At 37.7% G+C, this 22,088-nt stretch overlaps 1 protein-coding gene across 1 annotated transcript in view; it reads right to left on the bottom strand.

Annotated features, from left to right (window-relative positions):
• The window catches only part of LEO1 (LEO1 homolog, Paf1/RNA polymerase II complex component), a 28,932-nt gene extending 14,347 nt beyond the window's left edge, over positions 1-14,585 (bottom strand). The window contains exons 1-5 of the mRNA XM_033109167.1: positions 14,389-14,585; positions 6,794-7,552; positions 4,715-4,819; positions 1,919-2,013; positions 767-912 (exon numbers count right to left, since the gene is read on the bottom strand). Coding sequence (XP_032965058.1) covers positions 767-912; positions 1,919-2,013; positions 4,715-4,819; positions 6,794-7,552; positions 14,389-14,446 — 1,163 coding nt within the window. The 5' untranslated portion in view covers positions 14,447-14,585. The remainder of the gene's footprint in view (positions 1-766; positions 913-1,918; positions 2,014-4,714; positions 4,820-6,793; positions 7,553-14,388) is intronic.
• Positions 14,586-22,088: the final 7,503 nt, after the last annotated feature.

Here is a 22,088-nt window from a genome sequence, read left to right as displayed (position 1 = left end):
ACTGCACCTTCCTGACATTTGGGTGTCAATACATGTTGCTGGAAATAAAGTGCAAGCAAGGCTAAATATTCAAAATATTCTTTATTCTTATGTAAGTCTTCAAGGAATAGGTCATTCATGCTGTAGTTTTTCACATCATTCTGCTTGAAAAAATTTTAAATTGCACAAGAGCATGCGTGTTACTTAGTGGATAATACCCATCAACACTATTTAAGTGTCCAAAACCATTAGTTTTTCTAGATCCACAATGGCTGCTACAGTAGACATTTGCAGTTTCTCTAGCAAATTTCATCATTCTCAATTTCAGTGTTTTTAGGGCTGTATTAGTCAAAAGCACCCAAAGACTTGTGATGTCTATTAATTCTTAAGTATCAAACTCCTAAAAACAATTACAAGGATTAAAAGCCTCCTTTACCAATACAATAGTCCATACTTTTTCTATCACAGAATATGCTTGATTTACTTTTTCAGAGGTCAATGACCAGTTTTCTATTTTGTGGCTACCATATTTGGCCGTATATAATGTACTCCCGTGTATATTGCACGCCCACATTTTTGGCCCAAACTTTCAGGGGGAAAAAAATCTTTTAATTTTTTAGTACTCCCATGTATAACGCACATCCTTATTTTTCCCTCAAAATGTGGGCAAAAAAGTGCACATTATACATGGCAAAATATCGTAGTCAACCCATGTAAAATAAGAAAAATATCTACATTCCACATATTTCTATCAAACCTCTAGAAACACTTTAACTGATCCCCTTACCTGGGCTCTACACTGAGAAAGTTGGGCAGTTTAACAAAATACAAGTCATTTCCTAAATCAGTGTTTACTTTGGGTATTTCTACTTCTATTCTGGTCTCAGGAATTGGCTCCTCCTCCTGTTGATCCTGAGGCAATCCATTTTCATCCTAGTAAAAGAATCAGGATTTTAGCGCTTCACAGGACCTTAGCAATGGTCTAGCTCAACTTCCAGACTATAATTACTTAGATTGGCAAGAAGCATATCGAGACATCACTTTAGGGCTAACACAGCCCTCAATCCCCGTTCCTACCCACCCAGCCTCCAAAAACCTCATGGGAAACAAGATCACTTTGGAAGCCTCAACATAAGAAAATCTCTTTCGTGATAAATCTATCTTCCACACACTCACCAACAGACGTGTGAAATTAATCCACACTTCAGTATGAAGTCACTCTATCAATTAAGATCAGAGATTATCAACACAGCACCCATTTCTTGGCATGAACAAGAAAAACATTTAAATCAGTGGATCTCAAATCAAAGACTTTAAGTCTAGTCTCTTAAAACGTGGCACCAACCTCATGCTGGGCAGTTATTTCCTTTTTTTACCCAGTTTCCCCAATGGTAACATCTTGCAAAACTATAGTATAATATCCCAACCAGGAGACTGACTCCAACAGAGCCAGATACAAAACATTTCCATGGCACAAAGATTCAGGCTGCTCTTTCATAGGCACATCCACTTCATTCTTGCTCTCATCCCTCCTTAATCTCAAACGACCATTAATTTCTTTTCTATTGCTATAATTTTTGTCATTTCAAGAATGTTATATAAATGGAACCATAAAGTATATAACCTTTTGGGATTGGCTTTTTCTCACTCAGCATAACTCCCTGGAACTTCATCTAAGTTGTTACCTGTATCACTAGTTCATTCCTTTTTACTGCTGAGCAATAATAGTCTGTGGTATGGATGTGCCAGAGCAGTTATTTTTACCCCCTTTATAACCAAGAGTTCCCAACATAACTAAGAAAATCCATCTGTTCATTGTATTTTTATACTGTAAAATACACTTAACTTCTTCCTCTCAGCAGAAGAGAGACTCTTAGTCTCAGAAACCTTTTCCTTAGCCTTGAATAAGGGCCCAGTTCACATTGGTAATTTTACTTACGACAGGCTGTCCTGGAGTAGGTGGTTTATCTTCTCCATCACTTCCTGAAGATATATCATCTGCACCTCCAAATAGATCCATGGTTCCATTATTATCTTCAATATAGGAGGAAAAATGCACAGTATTAACATCTATAACAGAGGTTCTTCAAAGCTATCGCTTTATCATATTCCCAAGGTTTCTGGACCAGGCACCAGGACACCACCCAACCCTGGCTCTCAATGATCTGAACAGAATGTCTCTGGAGAGGGAAGGGGATGAATCCAGCAAAAGACAAAGCTGCCCATGAGGTACTTCCTTCTCTCTTCATTTAATGCATCCTTGTTCTTCCGCTTTCCTTTAACCCCAGGAGCCAAAATATCCTCCTACATTCTAGATACTCAAATCTGGGGCTTAAGCACCCCATTCAGACCTATTCCCTGCATAGTCCCTCAAGTTTTAAAATTACAGGTCCACATCCACCCAGGCGCCTCTCCTCTCAGGTAGAACTTCACCTGGGTATAGGAAAAACAACAGCAATCTAATCTGTAATAACCCAATAAACCAAGGTGGGGTAGTAAAGTGAACAGAAAGGCAGGAAAGTGGTAAGAAAGTGGACTTCTTGAAGTTGAGATCATAGAAGTGTTACAATTATTGGTAATGACATGACCTAGGATAAAACTGAGAGTGAGTTACTGAGACAAGGTAGAGAACAGATGTAAAAAAGGAGAGGCAACCTGTTAGAATAGCCAAAATCAAACACAATGACAACACCAAATGCAAAATGGCAAAAATGTGAAGCAACAGGAACTCTCATTCACTGCTGAAGAGAATGCAAAATCGTGTAGCTACTTTGGAAGAAAGTGAAGTGGTTTCTTACAAAATAAACATATTCTTATCATACACTCCAGCAATTGTGCCCCTTGGTATTTAACCAAAGAATTTGAAAACTTATGTCCACACAAAATCCTATACACAGATATTTATAGCAACTTTATTGATAACTGCCAAAATTTAGAAGCAACCAAGAGGTCCTTCAGTAGGTGAATAGATAAACTGGTCCATCCAGACAATGGAATATTACTCAGTGCTAAAAAGAAACGTGCTGTCAGACCATGAAAACAAATGGAGGAAACTTAAATGCATATGACTAAGTGAAAGAAGCCAATCTGAAAAGGCTACATAATGTATGATTCCAACCATATGACATTCTGGAAAAGGCAAAACTATGGAGACAATACAAATATCAGTTCAGTGGCTGCCAAGGGGTAGGAAGGAAGGAGGAATGAAAATGCAGAGATTTTTTTGGGGCAGTGAAACTACTCTGTATGATACTACAATGGTGGATACATATTATACATTTGTCCAAACCCATAGAATGGACAACACCCTCAGTGAACCACAATGTAAACTGTAAACTTTGGTGATTATAATGTGTCAGTGTAGGTTCATCAGTTGTAACAAATGTCCCCTCTAGTTGGGAATGTTGATAACGGGGAAGCTGTGCACCTCTGGGGGCAGGGGGTATGTGGGAAAGCTCTGTACCTTCTCCTCAATTTTGCCGTGAACCTTACACTGATCTTAAAAAATATATAATCATAATAATTTTTTTTTTAAAAAAGAAGAGGAGACAAGAAAAGTCAGGGTATTGAAAAGTTTATCTATATGATAAAAATCACCAAAACACAACCCCACCCACCAACACTCTCATCTCCCTTCCTGATTCCTTTTCTTAGTTCCTATCACCATCCAACATACTATAAATTTAATTTGCTTACTGTGTTATTATCAGTCTCCCTACCATACCCTGACCCCACCAGAATGTGAGTTCTATGAGGGTCTATAAGAGTCTTTATCTGTTTTGATCATTGTTACATGCCCAGTGCCCAGAACAGTACTAGTACACAGCAGATTCTCAATAAATATCTGAACAAAATGAAAGAATGAGCATACCTAATTCTTCCAAAAACTCTGTAAGATGGTTAGTATCATCTTCCTTTCACTGATCAGAAAGCTGAAGTATAGTAAGTAACATGACCAAAATCATATAGTAGGAAAGTGGACCTACAAAGATTCTAACTTAGATCACTGAATTCCAAGGTCTATGCACATAACTACTATAGATCCAAAGATCTTTAAGTAAATCCCGGAGCTTGCTGTTCTGTCCAGCTCTCGCCTTTTCTCTCTAGTTGACCTTCTAAATGTTTGCTTTGTTACTTACAATAATTTATGTAAGCTATTTAACATCAATGCCTAATTACCATTCAGTACAATAACAGTTACCCATAAGCAAACTATCAAAATTATGTTTGCTGTAACTTTTATACTAACATCTTTATTGCATAGTAATTTGCCATTTGAAACAGAGTCATACATAGAGATGAACAGGTAGACCTTTTATCCTTAAAACAAACCTATTTTACCTAACACTGGGTTTTTGGGAATTCTTCATCTAACCCACAGCTTGAAAAATCAGTTTCTTCATCTGATATCAACCTGTTAAGAACAAGCTGCCCTGGAACTGTCATTATTCAAACTGAAGGATGGACACTGCCACCTCCAGCTGAACCAAAGCCTTAGCCCCCTAACAACAGGTTCGCTCTAATTATAAACGAAGAAACAGATTCTTCTTCAACTGGTTAAGCATGAACAGTTTCTCATATGAGCATAACTTCCCTCTGTACACTAAGTGTAACCACACTTTTTCTGTGGGTCTTGTAGTCGGGGTTAAAAGCCCAGGGTTGGGCGTGCACTACAGTTAAATGCAGAAAGAGAGATGGAAATAAATAATAATAATAAAAGAAACAATTGGAGTACCTTTTGGTACCTCAGTGTCACTATCTGCTTCTGAATCAGATGCAATTGCATTCTTGCGTTTCATTCGTAAAACTTCATCTTCACTATCACTGCCTCTTGCAGATTCTGTAAGAGTAGAAATTAGAGGTTCTGCATGATCAGTCATATTGTAACATTGAATTTTGTTTTAAAAGCAACATTGGGGATAAACAAATTGTGGTGCACCCATACAATGGAAAACTACTCAGTAACAACTAAGAATGAACTACTGATACATGTAACAATCTGGATGAATCTAAAATGCATTATGCTAAGTGAAAGAAGCTTATGAGTAAGTGAAAGAAAAAAGGCTACATACTGTATGATTCCACTTATATGATGACATTCTCGAAAAGACAAAACCTTACTGTCAGAACAGATCAGTAGTTGTCAGGGGTCGGGAGTGGGGGAAGGAAGTGACTACAGAAGAGATACTATGAGAGAGTTTTTTTAGGGTGACAGAACTGTTTTTTACCCTGACTATAGTGGTGGTTACACAAATCTATGCACACATGTATTATTATTAACAGAACCATACATACACATACGAAAATCAACTTACTGCAGTTAATTTAAAATGAATAAAAAGAACATTGCTTTTTGTCAGCAGAAGAAGTTGGCAGAATGAGAAAAGTAGTACTGAAACTTATGATTAAATTTATATATAACTCATTACAGAAAAAAAGGAGGTAAAAATATTGCAATGGAAGAGATAAATATATCATGTTTCTGGATGGCACAATTGTTTACCTAATTATAAACTTCAAGAAAATCAACTGTAGAATTTGTTAAGAGTTAATCAGAATGACCAGCTACAAGATTCCCTACTATGACCCAAGTCTTACTTAGGTTAGTCTGCTAGTATTTGGGAAGGACTGCATGAGTTTTAGTCTTAACGAGTCTGGAAACAGTACAAATAACTCTACCCAGAATTAGTTACTGAATACTTATTGCAGTCCCATAGTCTACATGAACCTATATCCATCTCTGGACATTTTTTGACATCCTCTCCTAAATAATGTCAAAATGTGGTGTGCAATGCTATCCTGTGAGGTATGTATGACAAGAGAAAAGACCCTTCTGCCTCCATATTTAAGGTCTCTAAAAAATAAGATCAACATGTAATTACAATCAATCACCTACAGAAATGAAGCAATCCAGACTCTCAGGAAGACTTCCAACCTAATCAAGGTAACTTTTATATAATGCAAAGAAACAAGATCTCTCAGTTTTAAAAAATATTCTATATGAGGAATGTGTTAACTCGAGCAGACTGGTGCAAATAGCTATTTTAAAAGGAGGTCCAGAGCCAAAGGTCAGCTGTATGTTTCCAGTATTCTTTAGGGAATGAGTATTGTGACCCAAGTACATCTCCCTAGGGTGAGGATGCTTGCTTCAAGCTATCGAAGATCATTAAGATCATCCACTTGTTTTTTTCATTTTCTGGATGTTATGCTCCCTAGGCAACCTCCTGATTATTACTATAAACTGGCACCCAATGTAGCTTTCCCCCAAGGGAAAGGAAACAAAGATTAGAGAAATAACTGATCATCTTGAAACAATTTTACAATTCAACTTTTATAAATTAGTTTGAGTAAACTTGTTGGAGCCTCATTACCTCTGGATGATCAAATTTTGGATCTCAAAAACCTGAGCTTGAACATGCTGTTCACATAGTACAGCTACCCTATGAGGACATTTCAATGGTATTTTTTTTTACCCCAAGCAAATCGATTCTTACCTGAGGCATGCTCTTCAGTTACCCACAGAAACAAAACCACCTCTATTCATTTTATAACTACTCTAGTACCATATATCTTTCTTGAAGACTATCTTCTTTTGTTTCTTCCTGATCTATCATCAATTAACAAATGAAAAGGGGACAGAAATAATACATGGGTTACGAAAATTTTCAAAAAACAAACTCTATAGAGTTAGAAATGGTTGAAATGGAGGGACAGGAGAGGAAAAAAAATGGTGCACTAAATATGGCAAAAAGCATAATGGGCTGCATTTGGATGCTTCTCTACTAAACCATTTTGATTCTCATCAATGAATTACCTGACTTATGGTCCTGTTCCTCTTCATCATCTGAATGCCTGCGTTCCTCGTCTGAGGCCTGTGGCCGTTCATCATCAGAATTTTGCATTTTCTCCTCATCAGACATCTGTGGCCGTTCATCATCATCAGAATTCTGTTTCTCATCATCATTATCAGAAGCTGCTGGCCGTTCATCATCAGAATTAGCCTTCTCCTCCTCCTCAGACAGTTGTTGTCTCTCATCGTCTGAAAGCTGAGGCCGGTCATCGTCATCTGTGTTCTGCATTTTCTCATCGTCATCAGAATTCTGAAGCTTATCGTCATCAGATCCTTGTGCCCTTTCCTCATCATCAGAATTTTGTATCTTTTCATCATCTGACTGGTCACTTTTATCTTCTCTGCCCCATTTTTCATCATCTGAATGTGCTTTTTCAGAACCTTCTGCTTCTGAGTGATGGCTCTCTCCATCTGATCTATGACCTTCATCTTCGTCATCGTTATGGGCTTCTGATCCACTATGCTGATCTATATCTGAAGGGTCATTGTCTTCATGGTCAGAACGCTCAGAAGTTTCTGATCTGTTTTCTGACCTTTCAGAGTGATTATCACTCCCACTATGATGAGAAGCTCCCTCATCCTCACTGTCATCTCCAAACAATTCCTTATTACTTGGTTTTCCTGAATCACCTCTTTCATCTTGATCACTTTCACTTCCAGAGGCATTACTGCCAGAAGCAACATTCTCTTGATCAGAATCCGAGTCTGATCCAGAATCGGAATCTATGGAATCATACAAACATTGGGAGATGTCAGCAAAAAAAGACAGAGCAAGCAACACTAAAAGTCCATCCCAACATAAAAGCAATGACAAACCTGTCCACAACTATTGAAAGTCAATTTTCTTTGTACTCTGGAAACGTAATCAAAAGTTGCAGCAACCAAGAGAATGCAAAAAAAAAAAAACAACAGCTGAATTTTTAGAAAGGAGAACTTTGTGGTGTTTTAACATACCCTAGACACACCCATCACCCACTATCCCCCTCCCCCACTCCCCAGCTAACAGTGTCTTGAAGATAACAGCCTGAATTACTGGAACACATTATCACTACTAGAGGGAGCAGAAGGGACCTCATTCACAAAGAATCATGGTTGTTAGTTTTATCTGTCTGGCAGATCATTGAAGTACTGGCTCATATGGCTTGACTTTATCTCACCTAACTTGGAACTCTCTCAATGTTGAGGCAACTAGTTGGGAGTGTTTGTCAAAAACATTTACAGGGGGTGGCCAGTTAGCTCAGTTGGTTAGAGCATGGTGCTAAAAATACCATAGTTGCTGGTTCAACTGTCAATCAAGAATACTATACCCCGCAAAACTACGTTTCAAAAAAATGGAGATATGAGCAACAGAACAAAAAACAGATAAATTGGACTTCTTCAAAATGAAAAACTTTTGTGCAACAAAGGACATTATCAAGAAAGTGAAAAACAAGCTATGGAATAGGAGAAAATATTTGCAAACGATATGTCTGATAAGTATCTAGTTTCCAGAATAAATAAAGAATGATTACAACTCATTAACAAAAACACAACTCAATTAAAAAATGGACAAAGAACCTCAATAGGCATTTCTCCAGTTCTACAAATGGCCAACAAGCACATGAAAAGATGCTCACATCATTAACCATTAGGAAATGCCAATCAAAACCACAATGAGACACCACCTGACACCAACAGGGATGGCTACATTTAAAAAATAAACAAACAAACAAAAAACCATAAGTGTTAGTGAGGATGTGAAGAAATGGAACCCTCGAACATGGCTGTTGGTAAGGTAAAATGGTCCTGTCCCTGTGTAAAATGGTTTAGTTGTTCCTCAAAAACTTAAAATAATTACCATATTACTCAGCAATTTGTATATACATACAGAGAGTGCCAAAAAAAAGTATACATTTTAAGAAAGGAAAACTGTAATACTAAATATATACCAATAACAAAAGATGAATACAAGTCACGTTTGACTTCTGCAATTACAAGAGATGCTCAGAGTGGTTACCATCAGTTTCCAGACACTTCTGATTATGGAGAACTACTGCTTGAGCAACGTTGACCAAAGTGTCCACTTGTGTACATTTTTTGGCATCCCCCCCTTTTTAGCATCCCCAACATATACCCAAAACAACTGAAAACACTCAAATAAATACTTGTACATAAATGTCCAAGTAGCACTATTCAAATATCCAAAAGATGAAACAACTCAATGTCCATCAATGGTTGAATGGATAAACAAATTGGAACAGATACGTAGAGTGGAATATTATTTAGTCATTAAAAATGAATGAAGTACTAACACGTGCTACAATGTGGATGAACCTTGAAAACATTATGGAAAGTGAAAGAAACCAGACACAAAAGGCCACATATTCTGTGATTCCATTTATGTGAAATATCCAGAATAGGTAGACACAGAAAGCAGACTGGTGGCTAATGGGGGCTGAAGAGAGGAGCAAATGGGAAATAATTGCTTAATGGGTACGGGGTTTTACTTTGGGGTGATGAAAATGTTTTGGAACTGGATAGAGGTGGTGGTTGCACAACATTGTAAATGTACTAAATACCACTGAATTGTTCAAATTAAAATGGTTAATTTTGTTATGTGAATTTCACCTCAATAAAAACTAAGTGGCAAAATTAAAACATTCCCAGATAAACAAAAACAGAGTTTGTTGCTAGTAAACTTGCCCTACAAGAAATACTAAAGAGAGTCCTTTAGACTAAAATGAAAGAATAATATACAATAATTTGAATCCACATAAAATAAAGAAATATAAACACCAGTAAAGGTAACTATATAGGTAAGTACGAAAGTCAGTATTTCTGGTTAGTAACTCCTCTTTTTAAATTAGATTTAAAAGACAATATGTAAAACAATAATTATAAATCCATGTCTCTAGGCAGACAACGTATAAAAATGTAATGTGTGGGGCCGGCATGGTGGCTCAGGCGGTTAGAGCTCCATGCTCCTAACTTCAAAGGCTTCCAGTTCGATTCCCACATGGGCCAGTGGGCTCTCAACCACAAGGTTGCCAGTTCAATTCCTCGAGTCCTGCAAGGGATGGTGGGCTATGCCCCCTGCAACTAGCAATGGCAACTGGACCTGTAGCTGAGCTGCACCCTCCACAACTCAGACTGAAAAGACAACAACTTGAAGCTGAATGGCACCCTCCACAACTAGGATTGAAAGGACAACAACTTGACTTGGGGAAAAAAAAAAGTCCTGGAAGTACACACTGTTCCCCAATAAAGCCCTGTTCCCCTTCCCCAATAAAATCTTAAAAAAAAAAAAAATGTAATGTGTGGCAATAACAACATAAAGGCAAGATGGAGCTATATTTTTTAAAAGTTTTTGTATACTACTGAAATTAAGTTGGTATTAATCCAATCTAGATTGTTATAAATTAAGATGTTAATTGTAATCACCAGAGAAACCACAAGGAGAAAAACATACAGAAAATGAAACAAGAAGGGAATAAAAGCAGCACACTAAAAGAAAATCAATCATAAAAGAAAATAGTAATAGAGGAATTGAGGAACATAAAAGATATGACATACGAAAAATCCAAGTAGTAAAATGGAAGTCCTTTCCTATCAGTAATTACTTTTAATTGAAATGGATTAACCTCTCTAACAAAATGGCAGAAATTGGCAGAATGGATTTTTAAAATGATCCATCTATATGCTGTCTACAAAGATTCATTCACTTTAGAACCAAATACACAAATAGGTTGAAAGTGAAAGGATGGAAAAAGATATTCCATGGAAATAGCAACCAAAAGAGAGCTATAGTGGTTAAACTAATACTAGACAAAATAAATCTTAAGATAAAATCTTTAAAAGAAACCAAAAAAAAAGCATTATAAAATGATAAAAGGGCAAATCCAACCTGAAGATATGACATTAATAAACAAACACAACTAGAAAACAAAAAGTGACAGAACTGAAAGAAAAATAGACAATTCAACAATAATAGTTGGAAACTATTATTCAATACCCAACTTTCAATAATGGCTAAAACAACTAGACAGAAAATCAATTAGGAAAAAGAGGACTTGAACAACACTATAAATTAAGTAGGCATTAATAGACATCAACAGAACACTCTACTTAACAAAGGCATATTATACATTCTTCCCAAGTGCACGTGGAATATTCTCCAGGATAGACCACATGTTAGGACACAAAACAAGTCTCAATAAATTTAAGATGACTGAAAACACACCAAGTTATCTTTTCTGAACACAATGGAATGAAACTGAATTCCATAGCAAAAGGAAATCTGGAAATTCAAAAATATGTGGAAATTAATGCACGCAAACAATCAAAGGCTCAGAGAATAAATAATAAAGGAAATTAGAAAAGATGTTGATGTGAATGAAAATGAAAACACAGGATACATAAAGGATGCAGCAAAAGCAGTGCTCAAAGGAAAATTTGTAGCAGTAAACACCTACATTAAAAAAGAAAAATCTCAAAATCTCAAAAATCTCAAAACTGAACCTTTCACTTTAAGGAACTAGAAAAAGGAAACTAAACACAAAGCAAGCAGAAGGAAAGAAATGATAAAGATTAGAGTGGAGATAAATGAAGTAAAGAATAAAAAATAATAGAAATCAAGGATACCAAAAGTTCATTCTTTGAAAACATTAACAAAATTGACAAACCTTTAGCTAGAATGACCAAGAAAAAGAGAAAAGACTCAAATTACTGAAATCAGGAATGAAAATGGAGACATTACTCTGGTCTTACAGAAATAATAAGGATTAAAAGAGATTACTATGAACAGCTGTATGCCAACAAATTAGATAATTTAGATGAAATGCATTGATTCCTAGAAACACACAAACCATCAAAACTGACTAAAGATGAAATAGAAAATCTGAATACACTTATAACAAAGTAGAATTTAAATCAGTAATCAGAAAGTTTCCAACAAAAACACAGCCCAGGACCAGATGGCTTCACTGGTGAATCATATAAAATATTTACAGAATTAATGCCTATCCTTCTTAAGCTTTTCCAAAAACTTGAAGCAGAGGAAACACTTCCAAACTCATTCTATGAAGCCAGCATTACCCTGATACCAAAGCCAAACACGTCACCAAAAAAGAAAACTACAGACCAATATCTTTTATGAATACATATGCAAAAATACTAAACAAAATACTAGCAAACCAAATCCAGCAGCATATTAAAAAGATGTACACCATACCAAGTGGGTGTTAACATAGGAATACAACAGTGGTTCAACCTATAAAAGTCGAAGTGAAACCATATTAATAAAAGAAAAAAAGTGATTATCTTAGTTGATGCAGGAAAGGCATTTGACAAAATCCAACACCCTTTCATGATAAACCCACTCAAAAAACAGAATAGAAGGGAATTTCCTCAACCTGCTAAAGGGCATCTGTGAAAAACCCACAGCTAACATCATATGTAAGTAATGGTGAATGCTTTTCTCCCTAAGAACAGGAACAAGGCAAGGATGTCCACTCACCACTTCTATTCACATTGGATAGAAAGTTCTAGCCAGGGCACTTAGGCAAGAAAAAGAAATAAAAGGCATCCAAATTGAAAAGGAAGAGGTAAAACTATCTCTATTTGCAGATAACATGATCTTACGCGTAGGAAATCCTAAAGAATCCACTAAAAAACTATTAGCGTTAACACATTCAGCAAAGATACAAGATTAACACACAAAGATCAGTTGTACATTAGCAACAAACAATCCAAAAACGAAATTAAGAAAACAGTTACACTTGCAATAGTATCCAAAAGAATAAAACACTTAAAAATAAATTTAGGAGGTGCAGGATTTATGCAATAAAAACTACAAAACATTGCTGAAAGAAATTAAAGACGACCTGGCACATTTATATGTGAAAGAAACATGCTGGGCCTAGGTAGGAATTCTACTCATTGTTATGCCAAGAAATTTGTCAGGTGCAGTTATTTTCCACAACTCTCTTAGCACAGGGAGAAAATGAAGTATGCTAGGCATAACAGGAATTCCCTGTCACATCCATACTACCTTCGTGATCAACAGCAACCTTCAAGGACAGATTTGGTAGTAAATCTGATTGAGTCCTGTTATCTAATGGTAAGATGAAAGAAGCAACAGACTTACAAGAGAAAGTAAAGTGTGAAGCCAAGAGAAGCAGATACCTCCAAATATCACTTCCCCATACACTGAGTTTGCAATGGGAAAGCACTGCAGGATACATGTTACTAAACTATTGTTTCTACTGCTCCAATTTATTTATTAAATATGCATTAAACATCAGTGTAAGCTGGTGGAGAAAGGGAGGGGGCAGAGGCAATCTCTTCATCATTATATCCCCAACACCTAGCAAAGTAGCTGGAACATGATAGGGGATCAATAACTACTTATTGAATGAATGAACAACTTCATAGAAGTGAGTCATGGGAGGTTCACATGGTGGAATTATGCCTTGAAGGACAAATGGGATATGGACAAGTAAAATTGAGGGGGAAATGAAAACATTAGCAAAGGTAGTGGAACAAGAGGTAGCATATAGGGCTGTATTTCCTGACTAGAATCTCCTGGACACCCATCCTGCTAAAGCCCTCAGACTAGACTTCCACCTGGTGCTCCTTCCACTACACTAAAAAATATGAGTAAATTGGAGTTGGAGAGAAAAAGAACAACTACAACAATGCACTTTGCTAAGGCAAAAAGTAGATCAAGTTACTTTGAGACTGGAGGGTTGCAAGAATTCTGAACTTGGTCTTAGACCCCTTCTCACTTCAAATAACTCCTATTCATATTTCAAACTCAAATAGCCACAGTCCTGGTACCAGAAATACTTCCATGAACCATTCATTCATTTTCATTCATTTCATCAACAAATCCTTCATCTCTCCTCTTCAAACACAGACACTATACGTCCCGCAATCTAATACCAGTTGAGTTTGGTGAATTCTAGTTTACCAGGTAAATTCTAATTTACCAGGTAAATTCTAGTTTCTGCACAGGCTCTCAGAAGGCATTCTCTCCGGTGCGTAATGCCTATGTATCCCGGTTTCCTTCCTAGTTTCCTTTCCCAGGTATCTCAAACGCCCCATAACCCCATGGTGTGGTCTCATTGAAGCGGGCATTCTGAGCTCATCTGTAAATTCGTCCACCCACTCCCCATATTCCTGAACACCTAATTTCCATTCACTCACAAACAGCCCTTACTATGCGCTAGCCTGTGCAAGCCAGGAGAGAGCAGGACCCCAAGGTTCCGTCCTGGGCTGTGCAGGTTCGCCCGCGCCTCCACCCCTGCCCCGCGCCCCCTTCGCTCTACACGCTCCCAGGCATTGCATGCTCCACCGACACCAAGAATCCCCAGGCTCACGCTCAGCGTTTGTCCCTCTACTTCCGCCCGCAGGAGGAGGCTGGCACCGCCGGGAGTGCAGGGGGCGCTGGGGCAGGAAAGGAGGAAGCACCACCAGCCCGCACCGTCCGAGCGTTCGCAGACCCGGAACCTGACTGCGGTCGGGTTCCGGCCGCAGAAGGCCCTCCGCGACCCGCTCCGCCGAAGCCCAGTCGATCCCACCTTTATGCTCAGCATCGCTGTCGGCGTCGCTCCCGAAGAGGTCCTCCATATCCGCCATTCTCGCTTACGTCCGCCTCTGCCTTGGCTGGGGACTGCTCCGCGACCGTCTTTACGGCACGAAACCAACGAAACGCGACAGTGTCGCAAAGATTCTCTAAAAGGCTGCTTTCCTCCTGTGACCTAATTTTCGCGAGCTCCACGAATCTATATGCTCGTCGATGCTTAGGCGTTCACATGGTGACAAACCCCGCCCTTTGTATCTGTTCTCATTGGCGAGGATTTTCACCCGGAGCCGGGCCTTCGGGGTCTGAGTGGATGGAGTGGGTGGTGCTTGACACTCTCCCCAGAGGGTCTTGGACCGTGTTAAACCTGCCCGGAGTCGGGCCTGATGTCCTTTGTTTGATATTGACGCGCGGTTCTTAAGTTGTTGAGGACTCCAAAGTGCTTTTGTTTATGTTGGTAATATATGTTGATATTTACCACATTCATAATTAAATCAGAAATTTAAAAAAATTTAAACATAATAAACAGGTTAACAAATACCATTTTAAAACTTTAAATCACTGGATTTTTGTAAGAGAAAAAAATTAGAAGAGTGGAATTATTTTACAGTTTTCAAAATGTCTTTAATGTCTGACTTAAAAGAAGACAGCTGAATTCTCATGCCTGCTTTCACATTCATTCAGTCTGTTTTGGTTGACGCTTGTGAAGAAAATCTGGCCTCATAACAAATATTTACATAATTAGGAAAGGGAGGACCTTACAGAGTCCCCTCCGGAAAGGGGGGGGGGGAGTTGTCTTTCTCAGACAACTCTTTGACCAATGCAGCTTTAGTGCAGTGTATCTCAAGCATCATAAATAAATTTTCCATCTTAACCTAGTACACAATGTAAAAATTTGAAATAAATAGTTCACAAAACAATACTTCCTTCACTACTAAAATGCAGTCTAAGATTTCCTATTCTCTATTTTATTCTATTTCAGCTTCTTAGTTTTATGTTGAATGCTGACAGGCAGTGCACCCACTAAAATGATTTCATGATTTACTAATGGATTGCAACCTGCAGCTAGAACACTACTTAAAGGGTTTCATTGACTTGTTTATTTTGCCTAGAAATTGATTTTAGAGGATATGTGGCTACAATTATACATAGTACAACCAGACAGTAATAGAGTTTTCATAATAGGTTAGTGCGAGGTAAACACTCTTGCTTTACAGGAGCTCAAAGAAATGAAGCGATTGTATACATTAAAGAACTAGGTCTCTTTTAGAAAGCTTTCATTTCAGTTTTTAAAAATGTACATTCTAGGGCGGCCAGATGGCTCAGTTGGTTAGAGCGTGAGCTCTGAACAACAGGGTTGCCAGTTGGATTCCCACATGGGCCAATGAGCTGTGCCCTCCACAGCTAAATTGAAGACAATGAGCTGCCGCTGAGCTGCCGAAGGGGGGGCCGGATGGCTCAGTTGTTTAGAGCCTGATCTCTTAACAAGGAGGTTGCGGGTTCAATTCCCGCATGGGATGGTGGGCTGCAGCCCCTTTAACTAAAGATTGAAAATGGCAACCGGACTTGGAGCTGAGCTGCGACTTCCACAACTGGATTGAAGGACAACTACTTGGGCCCTATAGAAATACACTGTACCCCGATATTCCCCAGTAAAATAAAATATGTACATCCTCCCACACCAAGACACATCATAATTAAAATGCCAAAGGTTAGAAACAAAGAGAATCTTAAAGGTAGCAAGAGAAAAGCAGTTGAGTTACCTATAGTAGAGCTCCCATAAGACTGTCAGCTGATTTCTCAACAGAAACTTTGCAGGCCTGAAGGGACTGGCAAGAAATACTCAGTGGTGAAAAGCGGGGACATAGAACTAAGATTACTCTATCCAGAAAACCTATCATTTAGAATTGTAGGAGAAACAAGTACTTCCCAGACACAAAAAAAAGCTGAAGGAGTTCATCAACACCAAAGTATTACAAGAAATGTTAAAGGGACTTCTTTAAAAAGAAGAAGAAAGAAGATTAAACAAAAAAAAGAATAATAAAGTGGCAATAATTATATATCTATCAACAATTCCTTTAAATGGATTAAATGCTCCAATCAAAAAACATAGGATGGGTGCATGGATAAGAAAACAAGACCCTTACATATGCTGCCTACAAGAGAGTCACTTCAGATTGAAAGACACAAACAGGCTAAAAGTAAAGGGAAAAAGATATTTCGTGAAAATGGAAACAAACAAACAAAGAGCTGGGGTAGCAATACTTATACCAGACAAAATAGACTTTAAAACAAAGGCTACAGGAAGAGACAAAGAAGGACCCAGTAATCTCACTTCTGGGTATTTATCCAAAGAAACCCAAAACACTACTTCGAAGGGAAATGTGCATTCGTATGTTCATCACAGCATTATTTACAATAGCCAAGATATGGAGGCAACCTGGGTGTCCGTCAGTGAATGAATGGATAAAGAAGAGGTGGTACATATTTACAATGGATGAAATCTTGCTATCTGCAACAACATGGATGGACCTAGGGGTATTGTTCTGAATGGAGAAAGACAGAGAAAGACAAATGCCATGTGATTTCACTTATATGTGGAATCTAAAGAAGAAAATAAACTAACAACAGAGACAAACTCATAGATACAAAGAGCATTTTGATGGTTACCAGATGGGAGGGGGTTGGAAGGATAGGTGAAAAGGGGAAGGGATTAAGAAGTACAAATTGGTTGTTACAAAGTAGTCATGGGGATGTGTAGTATAGGATAAAGAATATAGTCAATAATATTGTAGTAACAATGTATGGTGTCAGATGGGTACTAGATTTATTGGGGTGATCACTTCATAATTTATATCAATGTCTAATACTGTATTGTACATCCGAAACTGATATTGTATGTCAGTTGTAATTGAAAAATTAAAAGGTTAACTAAAAGTGTGCATCCTGTGTTAGGTTATTACCAAATTAGGCCAATATGAGGGTTTTGATCTTGGACAAGCAACATGGATTTTGAGTTTGGAGATTATGAGATATATTTTTGTTGCCAATAAGAGTGCCTGACATGGTCCAAATGGGCAAAAGGTTAGCTAACTAGGTATGTTATCAGTTCCAGAGCTGTTGTGATAAAATGGATGATATAAGAGTAGGTAGGTGGGATTACTTTAAAACTTTCTGGAATACTGGGAAAACAAGTATTCTATTTGTAATTCAGTTTCATTTTCATTTAGAATACTATCCTTGAAAAGGACATTGATTAAATCTTAATAAATTGAGTGAAGCATGCTGAATCACCATGCCCATATTCATGACTAGCAGAATTAGTGTGTTTATCCCATCAGAATAATGCAAAACAAATAACTTCTGGTTCTTTGATTTTCACTTTTGTTTTTACTATACTGTATGCCGATCATTGCTCTTTTATTCATTGTCTTTCTTTAAATATAATGCAATCAATTAGATTTCAGCTAAATCAATCACAATCATTTTCCAGTACTGCTTGCCTAAGGTTACACCCGGATCACTTTCATTGAATGTTAAAATAATTTTCATTTATCCTATTGGATAAGAAGTTCATCTTACTGGGTTTGTGTTTAACTAACTTAACTCTGGATGTTAAGATAATCTCTTGATTTGCTCCCAGGGATGAAAAATTTCATCTATTATGTGTGTGATTCACTAAAACAACTCCAGAGTAACTTTACCTTGATTCCCAGTTTTGGAGGTTGTCTCTTTTTCCCATGTTCTGACTTCATTAGGTGAAGTGTGATCCTCAGACACCACAATACCCCCAGTCAAAGAATAGGGATTCAACTAGGTTGATGATGCTAGGTAGAAGTTAGAAAATGTAGGAGGAGGCGGGGTGGGAGGGGGTCCATAGTGACTATAGAAAAAGCTCATAAGTAGCTTTGATTAACTGCCTCATATTTGTTTCTACAACAACAGATAACAATGCCGTGGTCTGGAGCAAGATGAGGATCTGAGTCAACAGACCTCCACCCATCTTAGCAGGTCACACCCTCCCATGGAAGAGCATGCACCATTTTTCCCACCAAATCAATATGTAACTCCCTCACCTCACCCGGAAAACTATAAGTCCTTGGGACAAGGGCTCTCTCTGTCTCTGACCCTCGAGCTCTCTAGCCCTCACTCTCTTCCCCTTCCTCCCCTTTCTCTCTCTTTCTCCCTCTCTCTCCCTGTCCCCCACCTTGGCTAGGCCCATTCTCTTCCCTAAGAGTGTATCACTAATCAACCCTGCCTGCATATTAATCAGCTTGCTGACCTTTGATTCTTCACTGTAGGCAAGAAGAACCAAGACTCTCGTAAAAGGTAGCAAAAATACCTTTAAATTTTATAAATTATATGCTCACATCAAGTTGCAAAACCGGAATACGAGGTGTGATCAAAAGATAAGGTGAATGTTTAAATTAAAAAAATTTATTACAGTAAAAGACACATTGCCATTAATCCCCATCAAAATACTCCCCCTTGCTTCGAACACCTCCCTTCGTTCTTGCCGTTTTCTGAAGCAGTTCTGGAAGTCCTCTTCCATGAGTGTCTTTACTTCATCCTCCATTATGACAAAAGGTTCATGTCACACATCACTTCTGGTACAGCAATTTCTGTCAAATAAAAACATTATGGTGTGTCCTCATGCACCTTATTCACTGGATCTGGCACCCAAACTAGACCACGCTGAGAGACCAAATGGAGACTCCCCAAAACTACATAAAGAGAGATGCCTGACCAACCCTCAGCTGCAATAGTCCTCTTAAGCTTCCAGCTTCAGTGTGCGTGCAACCTCGGTGAGAGACACCAGACCACAGGTGCCCAGGCTGGCCCTTTCCTCAATTCCTGTCACACAGAAACCAGGAGACAGTAAGGGGGTGTTGTGGCATAATGCCTCTAAGTTTTGAGGTGGTTTGTTATACAGCAATAGCAGTTGGAAGAATTACTCAAAAATTTTACAATCTATGAATTGTAGTCCCTAAAATGAGGGACTAAGCCAAGAAAGGGAAAAACTTAAAAGGCAGGAAATCCAAGATTGAAAAGAGGCAAAAGAAATTTCCAGAATGATAGTTGGGCCTGCAGGCCAAGAGGGATGCTGGTCCAGATTGGAGCAAGAGGACAGAAGGTTCCAAGAGAAAGCAGACTAAGAAGGAAATGAATAGAATACCTGCTACATTTGCTAATCCAATAAGGATAAGTGCTTTCTCCATGCCAGAAACTAATCTAGGCACTGAAGATACAACAGAAACAAAATAGGTCAAGTGTCTGTTCTCAGAAACTTGCATTTTGCTGGAGGATGAGAAACAATAAAGGAAGGAATATACTGTACTAATAAACCTATAAATATATATACTTTCAGTTTTGTATATTTATATCTGATGTGTTTGAATATTTTGAATGGATATTTTCTGTAATTAGTATGTAAAAAATTTGCAACTGACACATTAAAACTAAGCAAACAGAAAAGCAAGGCAATTATTAACTCCAAGAAAAACAAAATGAATGTACATCACCGTGCTTTGTGGCTCAATTGATAATAATAATAATAGGTAATACCTTGTGCCAGGCACTGTTTTAAGTGCTTTTTATATATAAGTCCACAGTACTTAATCCAAAAACATTGGAGCCATATGTTTCAAAATTCAGAGATTTTCCCAGATTTTAGAAAGGTAATACTATACATATATATGTAGTCTTTATTATTTAACACATCTTGTTGAGTGTGAACAGTATTCTATAATCAAAATTCAATTTATATGGTAAAATGTATGAAAATCAAAACTAAGAGGGATAAACAAAACTTTAAATAGCTTTAAGTCTGTTCAGGACAGCATTTGCCACCAAGTGAGTTATGAAAGGATTTTCCATTTCAGAGCTTTTTGGATTTCAGAATTGTGAATAAGCGCTTGTGGACCAGAACTAACTTTCTCAATTCAAACAATAACCCTCTAAGACAGATTCTATTATATTCCAATTTTATACCTGAAAAAACTGACAGAAGCACAGAGAAGCTAAGTGGCTTTGCCCTAGGCCGCATAGCTAATAAGACTTACTCATAACGTTGTAAATACTGAATGTTTTAAGTTCAGTAGTACTACTTGACTTTTAAAATGTCACACATACGCATACATATACTCATAATTTTATGAGGAATATTTTTATGTTTTGATGTGGAAGGATCCAAGATACACGAGTAAAGAGAAAAAACAACAACATTATGAATAGTGTGTGGAGAGAGAGAGAGAGAGAGAGAGAGAGAGAGAGAGAGAGAGAGAGAGAGAGAAATGGATAGACTATCACTGGGAGATGGCAATGGAAGTTGGAAACGGTTATTGTTCCTGAGGAGACGAGCTAGGAGACACTGGAGGAGAAGAGTAGGAGAGAAATGTTAGTTTATACTTTTTTGCAGCATTTGAATTTTGTACCAAGGGACTCTATTTAAAATTAAACTAAAAAGTAGTAAAAAGATATACGCCAAAATGTGAGTACTGTTTAGTTAACTCTGGATGCTGAGATTTTTCTTTTATTTTGTTTTTTTCTCTGTTTTCTAAAATTTCTACAATGAACATGGATTAGTTTTAGAATAAGAGGGGGGAAAACCTTCTCTAGGGAGTATGTATATCCCTTCACTCAACTATATTTTTCTATTAATTTTGTATCTAGGATTCTACGACTACAGAAATCTTCAGATTTTGAAGAATGAGTAAACCTGGGCTTCTTGGGCTAATAAATGAAAGTTTTTACTGTCATAATCGATGGTGGGCCTCAAATAATTTTTTACAGGTGCTCTGTTTACTCAGTTGGAGTTATAAAATCTATTAAAATGTAAAGCTGATTACCTCATGGGATAGTTTTCAAGCTATCAAGAAAAAGACAAATAAATACATGTCTCATAATAAAACTTAAACTGTTTTCCAAAATGATAGTAAGTCCATTCCCCAAATCTCTTTCCTCTCATCATCATTAATCTAACTCACTTTTATAAAATTCAAGTGTCAACTCCAAAGCACTGGTAAATAATTGTTTTCCATGCAAATGCGAGTTTGCACAGGCAAACATAAGCTTGGAAAATGTCCCAGTACACTTCCTATGAAAATTTGCACTTATGTTGAGAAAAAGAACAGAAGGTAATGAGTCAGAAACTATTTCTTAGGAATGAAGCAAAGATTGTCCTTTTGAAACCTTTCCTCTTGAACCTAGGATTAGTTTTAGGGACTAGCTTCCTAGAATAAGTAGGATTTAGATTCCTTCCGGAAGCTTAAGGGTTACCAGTGAGCTGTGTCCTTAAAAGACCCGGGCAGCAGACCGGATGAGGTCAACTTTACAGAGCCGGAACCACAACTACTGGGGGAAGGAAATGGAATGAACAAAGAAAAGAGGACACAGAGAGGGAGGGTGGGGCCACTGTGAGTGTGGGTGTCAGTAGCGGAAGCTGAATAAGTAACATGCAGCAAGGACACTAAAGAAACTGAAAATGAAAAGTAGAGGAAGGATAGAAAAGAAGGAAAAAATAGATTAAAGAGACAAAGGGAAAGGAAGAGCCATCTGGAAAGAACATTTTTTTTTCCCAAAAAAGAACATAATAAAATCGTGCTAAGATGGAGAATATTGAAACAAAAATGGGGAAACATTCTCACTATATAACCGAAGAGACAGAGAAAAAAGTTAGCAGATTTTATAGATTCCCCT

Source organism: Rhinolophus ferrumequinum, chromosome 6 (genome assembly GCF_004115265.2).
Source record: "Rhinolophus ferrumequinum isolate MPI-CBG mRhiFer1 chromosome 6, mRhiFer1_v1.p, whole genome shotgun sequence".
Lineage (NCBI taxonomy): Eukaryota > Metazoa > Chordata > Mammalia > Chiroptera > Rhinolophidae > Rhinolophus > Rhinolophus ferrumequinum.
Note: the sequence above shows the minus strand (reverse complement) of the source record. Positions and strands in the feature narration are given on the sequence as shown.